This window comes from Macrotis lagotis, chromosome 7, assembly GCF_037893015.1.
Source record: "Macrotis lagotis isolate mMagLag1 chromosome 7, bilby.v1.9.chrom.fasta, whole genome shotgun sequence".
Classification (NCBI taxonomy): Eukaryota; Metazoa; Chordata; class Mammalia; order Peramelemorphia; family Peramelidae; genus Macrotis; species Macrotis lagotis.
The window spans coordinates 73829970-73843760 of NC_133664.1; the positions used below are offsets into that span (position 1 = coordinate 73829970).

The following is a 13791-nucleotide window of genomic DNA, read 5'->3' on the forward strand; positions in this document are numbered from 1 at the left end:
GCAGCGGCATACGTTACCTTACGTTTATTTTCGGAGCCGCCTTGGTTTAGCTCTTAAAAAATCAAGCAAACTGAGTACAACCTGAAGAAAATTTAGTTTCTGACTTTTTTTTTACTCCTTTTTTATGCAAAAAGATTTTTTTCTTGAGCAGTAATTTAAAGATGTGAATCTTTGGCTAAAGGAACTTTGATTAGAAATTTAGTTTTCTGGATGTATTTTTCAGTCGTGTATAATCACAAATCTCTAACGTGGAATAGAATTCACAGATTTAAAATGATTGATTATTTCTCAAATTAATCATTGTAATGGGAATGAGACACTCAGCTGCTCTCACTAACCCATCTGACCTCTTGTGAGGGCATTAATATAGGCATGATAAAAATAATAAAAAGAATGTAGAATGTAAAACTACAGTAAGAAGAGTCAGATATGGTAGTTGGAAATTTGCTTACAATAGAATGAACAAACTTTAATGTTATCATTGCATAGCATTTTAAAAATTGTTTCATATGATGAAATTGATTGATAGACTGATAGAAGCATTTTATATTTACCAGACAATAAGTTATCTGGGCAGAGAGTGTGTGTGTGTGTGTGTGTGTGTGTGTGTGTGTGTGTGTGTGTGTGTAGGACCTCATCAAGGTTGTAGTTCCTTGTCATGTCAGTGATGACCTTTGCCAACCAGAGCAGATCATTATCTTTGCTACACTTTAATTTTGGAACATTAGTTCCCTGGAACATTAAGCAAGTGACTTGCCCATGATGGCACCTCTAGTTGGACAAGATTTGAGTGTGGGGCATCAGAGCTCTGAGGTCAGCTCTCTAAGAACTGTGCTTTATTGTTTCTTTATATAAAACACTTTAAAATATTTTAGTGGACCCCTTTTATAGTTTGGTGAAGCCTTTAGACCTCTTCTCTAAATGTTTTAAAATTCATAAGATTTACAGAAGTTAGGAGCCTGAGTTCAAATCCAGCCTCAGACACTTAATAATTACTTTAGCTGTGTGGCCTTGGGCAAGCCACTTAACCCCATTTGCCTTGTAAAAACCTAAGGGGGAAAAAAAAAGATTCCAAAAGATGTGTTGAAATAAAGCTATACCTTTTTAAATTAAGGTCATTAATCCCTAGTCAAGACTCCTTTTTCTAAAGAAGTTCTTGCTTTTTTGGAATTTTTTTTGGAGATAATAATGAGCTTATTCTGGCATATTAAAAACCACTTCTTGGACATTCTTTATAACTCTGACTAGCAACATTGGTAAAGGACTTTTTTCATGCTTTATTTTGATGATTTAAAGCGTTGACTTTTTAATTTTATAAGTCCTTACTTAAAAAGTGCCTCATGAACATAAGGCCAAAGAGATTTTTTTAAAAAGCCTTTTAAATGTTTTTCAATTGTTTTTTGGTAAAATGATAAAACATATAATTGAAATATTTTCAATTTGGATTAATTGATGAATTAAACATTGCCACTTTATAATGACTTTATCCTTGGACCAGGTGTCATGGGAAACTTGATTAAAGGATGATTCTGTACTGACTGGAGAGTCAGTAAATATTCATTTGTAGTAACAATAAATTAGTCATCTTACAAGTAACTCATTCAAAATGTACCCTTTCATGACATTTTATAGTTTTTCTTTTGCTCCTATAGAACTTGCCTTGTGGATTATTGTGTGTTCTGCTTATTTTACTTAATAGTTGGTCCTCTGTGATTCTGAACTTTAGTCATTTTAAAAGTAATCTTTAAAAAGATGATCTGTATCACATTTGTATATTTTCATTCTTTTCAGAAATTGGCTATGGGTATATTATAGATATAATGAGTAATTGAACAATAATTCCTGAAAGAATAGAGTTCAGTACTTATCCTATTTGCTCCAAGGGGAAACTTTTGAGAGAAACATTTTTATATTCTGTACACCACATTTTAGTACATTTTCTTTTAGATTCAAATTAAGGATTAAAGAATTTTCTTTTCTATAAAATGTTGGAAAATACAATTTGAATTTTCTGTATAATTATAGGGATACATAGCTGACTTGCCAAGTAAAGCTATAAGGACAGCATCCATGTATATGCTTTTTATATATCACTGGGTCATCAGAGAATCCATGATCTCAGGGAATGGTTGTACTTTCTGTGGAACTGGTTGATACTGTACAGAATGTATATTTTTCCAAAGGTTCTTTTTTTTTTAAATGACTTTACAAAATCGTAGTGAGAAGCTAGAAATTTGGAATTCACTAGGTATTTGCCTGTGCTTTTCTTGGTCAGTTTTTGCCTTCTTGGAAATGAACTGTATGGAAAATATTTTTGTATATATGTTAAACTCATTTATTTTCTTTTTCATATAGATGCACAGTTATATCACAGCAGAAAACCTTTAACCAAAAAAAAAACATTTTTCTGGGGCAGCTAGGTGATGCAGTGGATAGAGCACTGGCTCTGGAGTCAGGAGTACTTGAGTTCAAATCTGGCATCAGACACTTAATAATAATTACCTAGCTGTGTGTGACCTTGGGCAAGCCACTTAACCCCATTTGCCTTGCAAAATCCTAAAAAAAAATATTTTTTTTCAAACCTCAACTGAAAGTGTTTGGGGATCATTTTTTTATTCCAGACTTTTGATTTCATTGGTATATGGAACTTCTGTGATCCATGAATATAAATAGATCAATTGTCTAATTTATAATCTCACAGAATTGCTCAGGGTTCTAAGAAATTAGGTGACTTACCCTTAACTACATAGCTAATAGGTGTCAGATACAGAATTTTAATCCAGTCTGCCCCTCTCCAACTGATCCTATGTTCATATAATTATTCATTTTGCAGAATATTTGTTAATAGTGAAATTAATCAAATAAAGCAATTTGAGCACTTTCAAGTAGTTGAAAATGACAGATGTTTGTCTTGTAAGGGCATGAGTGTACTATATTAGTTTCTTTACATAGGTAAGCATCTTTTCAATGGGTATTAGTGAAAGGTCTATGATACAAAAAGGAATAATTCCAAATATTGAAAAGTGAAGATAACTATAATGAAAACCTTAGTTTTACATTTGTGTGGTGTGTTGAAGAGTATTAAACTTGGAGTCAGCAGACTTCAGTTTGAATTCCAGCTCTGTTACCCAGCATGAGCTGGGCCTGAAAAAATTGGAGTAGATGATCAGTTCTTCAGTTATTATGTTCTGATTTCCTTAAAGAATTGCTCACCTAAGGGGCGGCTAGGTGGCATACTGGATAAAGCACCGGCCTTGGAGTCAGGAGTACCTGAGTTCAAATCTGGCCTCAGACACTTAATAATTACCTAGCTGTGTGGCCTTGGGCAAGCCACTTAACCCCATTTGCCTTGTAAAAACCTAAAAAAAAAAAATTGCTCACCTTAAAACAAAGGTTTTTTTTTTGTTTTTTTTTTTAGACTGTAAGCTTCATGAAAGTAAGGAATGTTTTCACCCTTTGTATTCTTAGCATCTAGCACAGTGCCTGGACTTAGTAGGTACTTTAAACAATGCATGCTGCCTGATTTTCCGTTTTTCCTTCCTTCCTTCTTCTGTAATTTATTAATCTTGATTCTATTATTCTCCTGATTGGAGCCACCAGTCAGGATTTTTTGATAGACCATCTTAATGTGAAACAAATCATTTAGGAGTCATCCTTACAAAGAAGATAATCATTGTCCCCATGGAATTGATTATCTAAATGAGGAGACTATATTACATGGTCTGTTCTAACAGCAGTGACACAGAGACTGAAGGGTATTGTGACAATGGGCATTGATCATGCATGCCTTAGTTCTTAGGGTAGCAGCTGACCATACAGTTTACAGTCTAGAATCATCTATTTATTGGTATGTTGTAGTAAAGGTCATTTCACTAAGGTACCTCCTACAGTTGAAAGAATTCATTACAAAATTAATCTATGTTGTATGAAAACTTTAAGACTTATTTGAAATAAGTACTTAAAGTTTAATTAATCCATCTTATGAATTACAAAAGTATAAAATATATTTAAAAGAAATTAGGTATAGATTAAATTAAATTTCTCGAATACCTCATTCACTTCCTCATAATAAAAAGACTGGCCCTGAGGGAGACACATTTACTCTTTCAGTGCTCCCTTTTTGATACAGTAAACTCTCAGTTAATGGTATGTAGATGTTCTACCGTGGTGAATTGGAAGCTTAATCGAAAAGCAGAAAACTTATTTTAAACTTTTGAAATGATATCCAAAATGTATTATCATACATTTTACTTTAATAACTATAATGTAATGAATACATATCTTTGATTGTATACAGAGTTTTTTCTCCCAGGGTAGTGGTAATCTTGAAGCTTCATTATACAATACTTTCCCCCAAAGCTATTTATTCATTCACTCATTAGATATTTGTTGAGTTGCATGCTTTAGCTATATTTGATTAATTTATTAGAAACTGAATTAAATTCATAGAATTTAAGACTGGAAGAAATCTTAGAGATGTAATGGCATAATAGCATTTTTCAAATAAACCAATGAGGCTCAGAAAACCATGTGAAGTTAGTCTGTTTACTGATGCGCGCACACACACACACACACATACACACACACACGTTTATTTCTTAAAAGTGACATGCAAGATTCTTGTTTATTTAAAGGTTCTGGTTAGTTTTCTAGTTAGTGTTTTGCAGTACTAAAACAGTGATGCATTTTCTTAAGCCTTAAAACTCCAGGAAATGGTTAAAGCTTTTGGGAGAATAGAGAAGGTACTGTATAATACTAAGGTTGCATGGCAGATGGATTAACTGTTTAAATTTTCATTTGATAAAGCAAGCCTCTGTCCCATCATTTTTAACAAAACTATTGTTGATTTAACAAAAGCCCCTTATAATTTGTAAGATAAAGTCTGCTGTTTCCATCCATTTCATTAAGATAAGTTTTATATGAAGTTGAAGATTGTTAGTTGTTAATATAAAATTTATGCTGTTCTGTTTTTTGCAGCAGCTACTGGTGACATGCCAACTTATCAGATCCGAACTCCTACTACTGCTTTGCCACAGGGAGTTGTAATGGCAGCCTCTCCAGGAAGCTTGCATAGTCCACAGCAACTAGCGGAAGAGGCAACCCGCAAACGAGAATTAAGACTTATGAAAAATAGGTAAGAGGTCTCACTGAAAATGTGAATCTAATTCAAAAAGCAAAAGTTTTATCTGCTAGGAATTTTTCTAAAACTTCTCTGGGAGAAGTTTTCTTGTTTTAAAAGGTTTGGGTTTTTAAAAAATATATTCCTATCACAGTAAGTGTTCTATGACACCTTTCTCCACAATTCAGTGAAAATCAGGTTGGCCTATATTCGGAGTTCTCAGTTGTTAAGCTACTTCATCAGTTAAAGGTGCATTCTTTTCTGTTGGCTAAGGATGATGGTTTGTTACTTTCACTATCCCTTTTTTTTCTCATGAAAACTGATGAGAAACTTATTTTAAAGATTTTAATATATTTTATTTTTGTCATCTTGATTTTCAGATATGTATATCTTTATTCTCAGAAAGCCATGCCTTGATACAGTTAAGCAAAAAGTGAAAAATATATCAACCCAGTCAATCTTTAGTGTATGTGTATGTGTGTGTATACCCATACATACTCATCCTCTGCCTCTGCAGAGAAAGGAGGGATTTGATCAAATGAGCTAATATAGACTTATAAAATACTTTGAAGACCCTTAAAGTGCCACATGATTGTTAGCTGTTATTAGTTTCACATCCTCAGGAACTTTTTAGTGTGTTCACTTTCTAAAGAAAATGAAAGTTTAATAGTTACGTATTAATATAGCATTATAATATAAACATAAATTAGTTATCTATCTAATTAGCATCAATGCCTTTAGGTGAGAAAATATTTTCTCTGTTTAGTGAAGCATTTGAAAAGCTTATTATATCTTGGATTGTAACAGTAGGGTGGTAAGTTGACTCTTGTAGAATCAAAGTAACAATCCAGGAACTATTTGGACAATTTTTATCATATTATGGTTCTCCTCAGAGCATTCTGATCCTTTTAAATATATGTATTTGTTTCTGTTGAGAACCATGGGCTTTAAAGGGCATTTCAAGGCTTTGGTTATTCTGATTTGCATTAGCTGTAATCATAGCCTGTAAAGAATTACCCTTGAGACTCAAGTTAGAAGTTCACTTGGGTATGTTTAAATGCTAGAGGAGTCAACTTAATCTAGAAATTTTACCCTCCATTTCTTGTTCAGAGATACTTAAAAACATTTGAAACAGTAATTGCAGTACTTACAATTTTCATCACACCCCTTTTGGATTCAGGGTAGTAACCAGCATAAAAGCATGAGATGCTAAAATGTTTTCACCTCCATTTTATGGATAGTAGTTATTATTGACCAAAAATAGCATAAATTGATATACTTCTAGAATAGTTGGTTGATTCCAATCTCATTATTTCCATATCAGAACAAATATTGCCACACTGGGAAAATCATTATTATCCAGGGAAATAATACTTGTCCACTAGCATCTTAATATATTTCTAGGTCCATGGAACCCAACATTTAAACATGTTTAAAAACCTAAAGATATGAGTAGTTCTCATTCAGAAGTCCCAGTTACTTCATGAAAAGAACTGATTTTCAAATGTGCTAATTTTTTATGTAGATTCCCCCCCATTAAAAAACAAAACAAACCAACCCTAATGTCCTTACCAGTTGTCATTATATCTCTCCCTTTCCTTTAGTAACCAAACTCACAGAAAAGGTTCTCTTGTTTCCCCCCCTTCTCTTGCCTCACCTACTTTGTGAACCCCTTGTTCATCATTCAGCTGAAACGGCTTTATCCCAATTTACAGGTAATCTCTTTAACTGCCAAATTTGATCACCTTTTCTTACTTCTTGACACCTACATCATTTAACACTGTTGGACACTTTCTCTTACATAGTCTTGTTTTTTGGGATTTTATGACTGTTCTCCACACTATCCTCAATGTCCTTTTGGGTGAGTGGGAGGACCTGAAACTTTGTCCTAGCTCTCTGTTTTCTATATTCAGTTTTTCTTGGTGCTCTTCTCAGTTCCTTTGTGTATAATGATCATTTTTGCACAGAAGTCACCAGATAGCAGCTTCCAGCCTTAGTGTGGTCTCCTGAACTCATCACCAGCTGCCATTTGGCCATGTCAAACTGGATGTCCCATGAACATTTCAGACTTAGCCTGTCTAAAATCGAATGCCCCTTTTTCCTTTCCAGACTTTCTCTCCTTCAGACTGGGCCTTATGGCTGGCCTCTGGTCCTCAACAAGTTCTTGTTTAGATCTCTTTCCCTTGAGCACTCAAGTTTTGCCTGGAAACTTTCCGTAGTGCCCTTTCAGTTCCCTCTTCCTCAAAGAATTGCCTTGTTTTATTTTGAGTTTATTCTTTCTGTACTTATTTATGTAGGAGGTATTCTTGACTGATAAAATGTAAGTTTCTTGATGGCATGGAAGGTTTTATTTTTTTCTTAGAATGCCCAGCACCTAGAGTTGAGCTTAGCCCTTGGCAGATGCTTAAGGAAATGCTTGTTGGTGGATTGATTTTTAAATTGCATTGTCAGTCCTGGAAGATTGCTAGGAATGATAGTTCTGTGGTCTTAGATGCCCATATTAGAAATCAGTATGATTACAAGGCGATTTTTGTGAACCTTAGTGTTTGAAGCCCTTAACTAGATGTTAATAATGAAAAAAATTATCTGTTGCTCTCTACTAGCTTGCCCCAAATTTAAAAGAGATAGCACAATACCATATTCAGTTGTCCATAGATAGACAAATTAACAACTGTTCGAATGTACTTCATTTATATCTTATTTTGTCATACAAATGAATCCCCTTACCAATTCCATCTCCATTTTTGAAAAAACTCTAGTAGTGTTAGGACTTTTTCCTTACCTCACAGCTACATTTATCTCTCTGAAACTTAGTACCTTTGTTCCCAGTTCTGCTGTCCTGGCCAAGCCTGGCAATCTAATTGCTTTTTCTTGTGATTGCACTACAATGCCTTTTCCTTCCCCGTTCTCTTTAGGCTAAATAGCATCCTAAATGCCTTGAATCTTTTCTTATATTAACATGAAAATGTTCTTTGAGATCTTGGTTGCTCTACTGAATTCTCTTGAGCATAGCGATTTCCTTCATTAAATGTAGTAACTAGTTAGCCCTTGGTTCTAAGGTAACTAATGGCAGGATTGTCATTTCTTTATTCTAGGACACTGTGCCTCCATTAAAGCAGATTACTTATGTGAGCTTTCTTGGCTGCCTTCTCACACTACTCATTAAGCTTTGTAGGCCACTAAAATTCTCACCTTTTTTTTTAGTTGAAAAAAAAAGCCATGCTTTTCCCCATCTTAAGTATCTGACTTTCACACTTAAGTGTAAAATTAAATTTCACCTCAGAATATTAAGACTAGTTTTGTACCTTTTTGAAACCAGATTGCTCTTCCTAGCCTTTTGTTATCTATAGATTTGGTAAGCATGCTATCTCCAAGGCCTTTATTCAGAGCAGGACTCCCTGAGTCTTTCCATTGGAAAACTCCTTCAAAGAGGAGTTTGAACACTCAACAGAACTGTCCTTGTAATCGTTAGTCACACTCTTTTCTGTCTTTTACCACATGAGAGACTTGATCAAATTTTCTTTTAAAATCTTGGCCAGCTAATATTAACAAGCAGTTCCTATGGTCTGAGAGTATAGCAGGCTACCGGTCTGACATGGTCATGAAGCCATGTTGACTTTCTGTTCTTACCACTTCATTTTTCTATCATCTTCATTAACTTTTCCTGTGAGAATGTGTTCTAGAATTTAGCTAGAAATTGAAGTCAAGCTCACTGGGTTATAACAAAAATTTTGAGATTCTATTCTTGTTTTTCAAAATTTGGGATATGTACAGCCAAAAAATTGACTATCTGCTCTACTTCTGGCAGAGAAAGAATTACAGAAGAGGGAAAAAAAATATAAGCATCAGAGAGCCAGCTCTGGTGGTCAGACAGATATGTCTCCTTTCCCTGCTCTCTGTACCAGACTCTTGAAACCCCACTCCCCCCGTCTCTTTTGTCTTTTTCTTTGTATGATCGGTAGCATATACTGGGGATGAAGGAGGACTGTGTCGAGTCCTTTCTGTTGTGTCTTGATTCTCCTTAACTTTATTTACAAAAACACTGGAATAATGTGCTATTCCCTTCTCCATCTCTTTTTCAGATGAGGAAATTGAGGCAAACTAGGTTAAGTGACTTGACAGAGTCACACAGCTAGTAAGTATCTGAGGTCAGATTTGAACTCGGGTCCTTCTGACTCCTGGGTTGGATTCTCTGCACTGCACCACCCAGCTGCCCTAAGGGAGAACTAGGATTCCCTGTTCTTGTGTTTCTCAACACTTTCTACCTTTGTAGCACCCTGAAATTTGTCAGTTGTATAAAGGACAGCATTTCAGGCAACAGGATGTTCACTGAGGAACCCTATCTGGAAGAGGTCTTTGTTATGCGTTGACTGGGTTAGCTCATTCATAGCTTCATTAAGTTCTTGAAGTTTTCCTGAGGCATCAGATAAATCATCAGTCATCAAGCATTTATTATGTGCTTTATGGGTCTCAGGCACTTATTTCAAAGACAAAAACTCACTCTTACTGAAGAATGAATGGTGGGTGAGGCTTAGTCTCAGTGCTCCCAGGAACTTCTGCCGGAGGTATGATGATGGAGTCATAGGCAGCACACTCCTGTGGGTCTTCCCCATATTGTGGCCAGAGGGGGCCACAAGAGAAGTTGGATTTGGAACCACTAGGAGTTCTCCTGCATCCTGCTTGTATGACATAGGCTTCAGTTTGTTCATATGTAAAATGAACTAGTCCTCTGAGGTCTCTTTCAGTTCAGGTCACCATCTTTAGAAGGTCTACTGAATGTGCACACACACACACACACACACACACACACACACACACACTTCATGGTCCAAATCAGGAGGTCTACTGAATATGCGCGCGCACACACACATACACACTCACTCTACACAGACTTCATGGTCCAAATCAGGAGGTCTACTGAATGTGTGCGCGCCTGTCACACACACACACACACACACACACACACACACACACACACACTTCATGGTCCAAATCAAGAGCTCTTCAAAACCTTTTTTCCTTTTTTCCCCTTCTTGTGTGTTCCTCTCCCCTCCTCACCCCTCCCGACTTTTCTACTTTCTACTTTTCTGCTAACCTAAGGGAAATTTTTCATTTCTTCCAGCATTTTCATCTTTCCTTACTTGGCATGGATTTCTCTTGCATAAGAGGAGGCAGCAAAGGTTCAGAGAAATATATAGACATACAGTGTGTGAAACTTGAGCCAGCTATAAATAGGCATAGCAGGTGTTTTCCCTATCTAAGCATTGTTTAGATATGTACTATCTATGGGTGAGATCATTTAAAAGTTTTGGGCTTGGAAATTCTGACTTAGTATATAGGATTACAAAAGTATATAAGGAAAAAAAGATGCTATTATGGGTTTTTGGAAACCTATAAAACTATGTTAAGAACTTTAAAATTCCACTCTTGTTAATTTACATTATTAACTTTATTTCAGATCTGTCATTTTTAAAGTAAATAATTGCATTTTGAGTATTTTGACTTTCCTGAGATAATTTCAGTCCTAGTGGGAATGATAGTCAGAAAATCTTTCAAAACTGGCAAATGTGTGAATAGCTTTTAAAATTAGCAATGTGTATCATATACATTATTCAGCATCTTTTAGGAGATGAAATGCAGATATTCTCTTAACTTCTTACTAGTTGAGAATACTGGAAACTTTGACATAGTGCTTTTATTGTTAGCTAGAAAGTAGTCACTGCTCTTTTTGTTGTACTTCATTGAGGGTTCTAACTGCTGACTTCCTCAGGAGAAATGTCTGCTCTTTGAAATAGAAATATTCAGCAATTAGTCTTTAAATTGGATCCTTAAAGGATTATTCTTTGGGATACATTTACACTAAATTAAAGTTTGAAAGTAATTCCAATTATTGTTAGTTTTATTTTATACGATTAATTAGCACAACTGTTCAAATATTGTTTCTTAAATAAAGTCATCTTTATTTTTTGGTTTTTTGCAAAGCAGTGGAGTTAAGTGACTTACCCACACGGCTAGGTAATTATTAAGTGTCTGAGGTCAGATTTCAACTCAGGTCCTCCTGACTCCAGGGCTGGTGCTCTACCCACTGTGCCATCTAGCTGCTCCTTAATGTTTCTTAAATAAAGAGAGCTCCAAAATTGTCTCATCAAGATGGTTATTCTAAGAAAATATACTTTTTTGTTACATGTTAGATTTGCAAAGGAAGTAGGGTAATGTTTCATAAAAATTTGCTATTATAGGGTTTATACTGCAAGGAGTTAAGAGTAACATTTGCTCCCCCCCCCCAATCCACTTGAAAAAAAAGGGAATTTTGGCTGTATTCTTTACTTTTTGGTGGCCATTGTGTGTGTGTGAAAATAACCAATTTAATCTTACATATTCCTTTTTATTTGTTTTGTTGCTTTGGCTGCTTTTCTTCATGGATGCCTCTGGTGCTTTTAAATGAAGTATAATGGATGTTAAATGCATGTCATCGTAGAAAAAAGTTTTGACCTTCCCGTGTGAGTTATTTTGGCAGCTTTCCTTTCATATTTCTGTGTTGTTTTGCTATTCTGCCTGTCTAGTGTTTAAATGGCCTAGAGGGATGATTCCAGTGTTCCATCCTGTGCACTCCTTATTTCTTTTATTTTCACTAGTCGTGCCCTTTCACTTTGGGCCTGAAGTGAAAAAAATGCACTTTTGTGACTTGTCTTATACATATTATCTTTTGTAGCTGAAAAACTATCTTTTGATAAAGGCAGTTGAATCTGTCTGTTTTGTGTTTTCCACCAATGATACTTTATTAAGATTTTCTGAAGATTTAATTCTTCTAAGCATTTTGATCAAGTAAAATTCAATTCAGATTGTAGAATTATGAGATTCCTGGTAGATAATAATAATCAGGAGAATTGAAAGAAAATATAAATGTCACATATAGAAATGGAGTTGGCAATGTAGTCTTACTGTTTTGTGTGATGGAAAAGTAATTCATTAATCTGATCACTGTAATTATGGAATCATATGTCCTATGAAAACCCAGTTTTGACACAGATGCTGGTCAAATTGAATGTAGTTGTTTGTTGTATTACAGTCATTTATAAAAGGCATGTGCTTGGTTGTAATTGTTGTATGGTTTTGTACTAATCAGCATCAGGTTTGAGTGGCTTGTTGAATCTGGGGGGCAGAAGAACACTTCATTGAGCCATTCTTTGTTGTGATGGGCGCTGTTCCTGTAGTCATTTGCCTTGTGTTGGTTCCAGGGAAGCTGCTCGGGAGTGTCGCAGGAAGAAGAAGGAGTATGTCAAATGTCTTGAAAATCGTGTGGCTGTTCTTGAAAACCAAAACAAGACTCTCATTGAGGAACTCAAGGCCCTCAAAGATCTTTATTGCCATAAAGCAGAGTAACTGTCTTTGACTTGGACCTTGTTTACTGTGAACTCTAATCAAGGCATGAGATGCAGCAATTCTACAAATTGCCAGGTGGACTTGTGGAAGGGACACTTGTGACCCTTGGGAATCCAGTTTGGCTTAGTATTTGAAACTGAATTGGGAGTGTTGTTCCAAAATTTGGAATGCAACCATGATCACACAGTTATACAGAGCTTTCTTCAATCTGTTTGCCAATAGCATGCAAATGGTTTTTTGTTTGCCCTTTTTGCTTCTGCTTTTTGCAGGGAAGCTGCTAAAGAATGTCGACGTCGAAAGAAAGAATATGTAAAATGTCTGGAGAGTCGTGTTGCAGTGCTGGAAGTTCAGAACAAGAAGCTTATAGAGGAACTTGAAACCTTGAAAGACATTTGCTCTCCCAAAACAGATTAGTAGAAATATTTACGCTATGAACTGATTACAACATGTACAGTTGCTTTTGAAGGCAATACAATATATAGCCGGCAAGAATTATGGCTTTTTTCCTTTGTATCATTCATCTTATACTATAATTTCTAACATTCCTGAAATGCTTTACTGTACTTTGTTGACTCTTAGCTGTAACTTCAGTTTTTTAAAGGAGACAAACTGTAAAAAATGTATGTAACAGATTCTTAAAATGCAATATTTGTAAGACTTGTTCCATTGCCACATATTTGCAGTTTCCACTCTTTGTGTCACTAATAGTGTCCTACGCAATAAAATATTTTGCAGGTCTTTTAAAAATCATTTTAGGAAAGGATGATCAGAGATAATGCATCCAACAGTACAATAAAATTAAACCACCAAAAATACCTCAGGAAGTAGTTAATAGAAAGTATGTTCTATTACATACCTATATGACAATAGTAGCTCCTAAATGAATTTATGGCATTTTTCAGATTTTTATATTAGTTGCTTTGTGAAGAAAATACTGTATTGCTGTCCTTGAATGCCATGGTTGAAGATAGTTTTTAATAGAACCATGTTGGTTACACTTTGTAGTGTTTGGTGCTCATTTAAATATCTGAAACACTTATTGCAGTTTTTAATCTATAGTGTAATATAAAAGATCTTGCAGAAGTTTTTAGTGTCAGTTTTATGTTACATAATTAGCAGTTATCTTACAACACACTTTCGACTTCTGGAATGAGTTAAATGCTTCTGGCTAAAATTGAATATCTGCACCTCAAATATTTCTACATGCTTCCATGATCTTCGCCCTGAGGCTGTTTGAGCTGTCCCATCTGATCCAGAGACCTTCCAGACCTGTGGAACTCTACACATAG

At 35.2% G+C, this 13791-nt stretch overlaps 1 protein-coding gene across 29 annotated transcripts in view; it reads left to right on the top strand.

Moving 5' to 3' along the window:
* Positions 1-13587, top strand: part of CREM (cAMP responsive element modulator) — a 71351-nt gene extending 57764 nt beyond the window's left edge. For 13 of the 29 annotated variants that reach the window (XM_074193171.1, XM_074193168.1, XM_074193174.1 and 10 more), the window contains 2 exons: positions 4978-5134; positions 12358-12861. In XM_074193171.1, coding sequence (XP_074049272.1) covers positions 4978-5134; positions 12358-12502 — 302 coding nt within the window. In that variant the 3' untranslated portion in view covers positions 12503-12861. Of the gene's footprint in view, positions 1-4977; positions 5135-11566; positions 11620-12357 lie in introns of all 29 variants that reach the window. The other 16 variants (XM_074193167.1, XM_074193181.1, XM_074193179.1 and 13 more) reach the window with 3 other exon arrangements.
* The last annotated feature ends 204 nt before the right edge of the window (positions 13588-13791 follow it).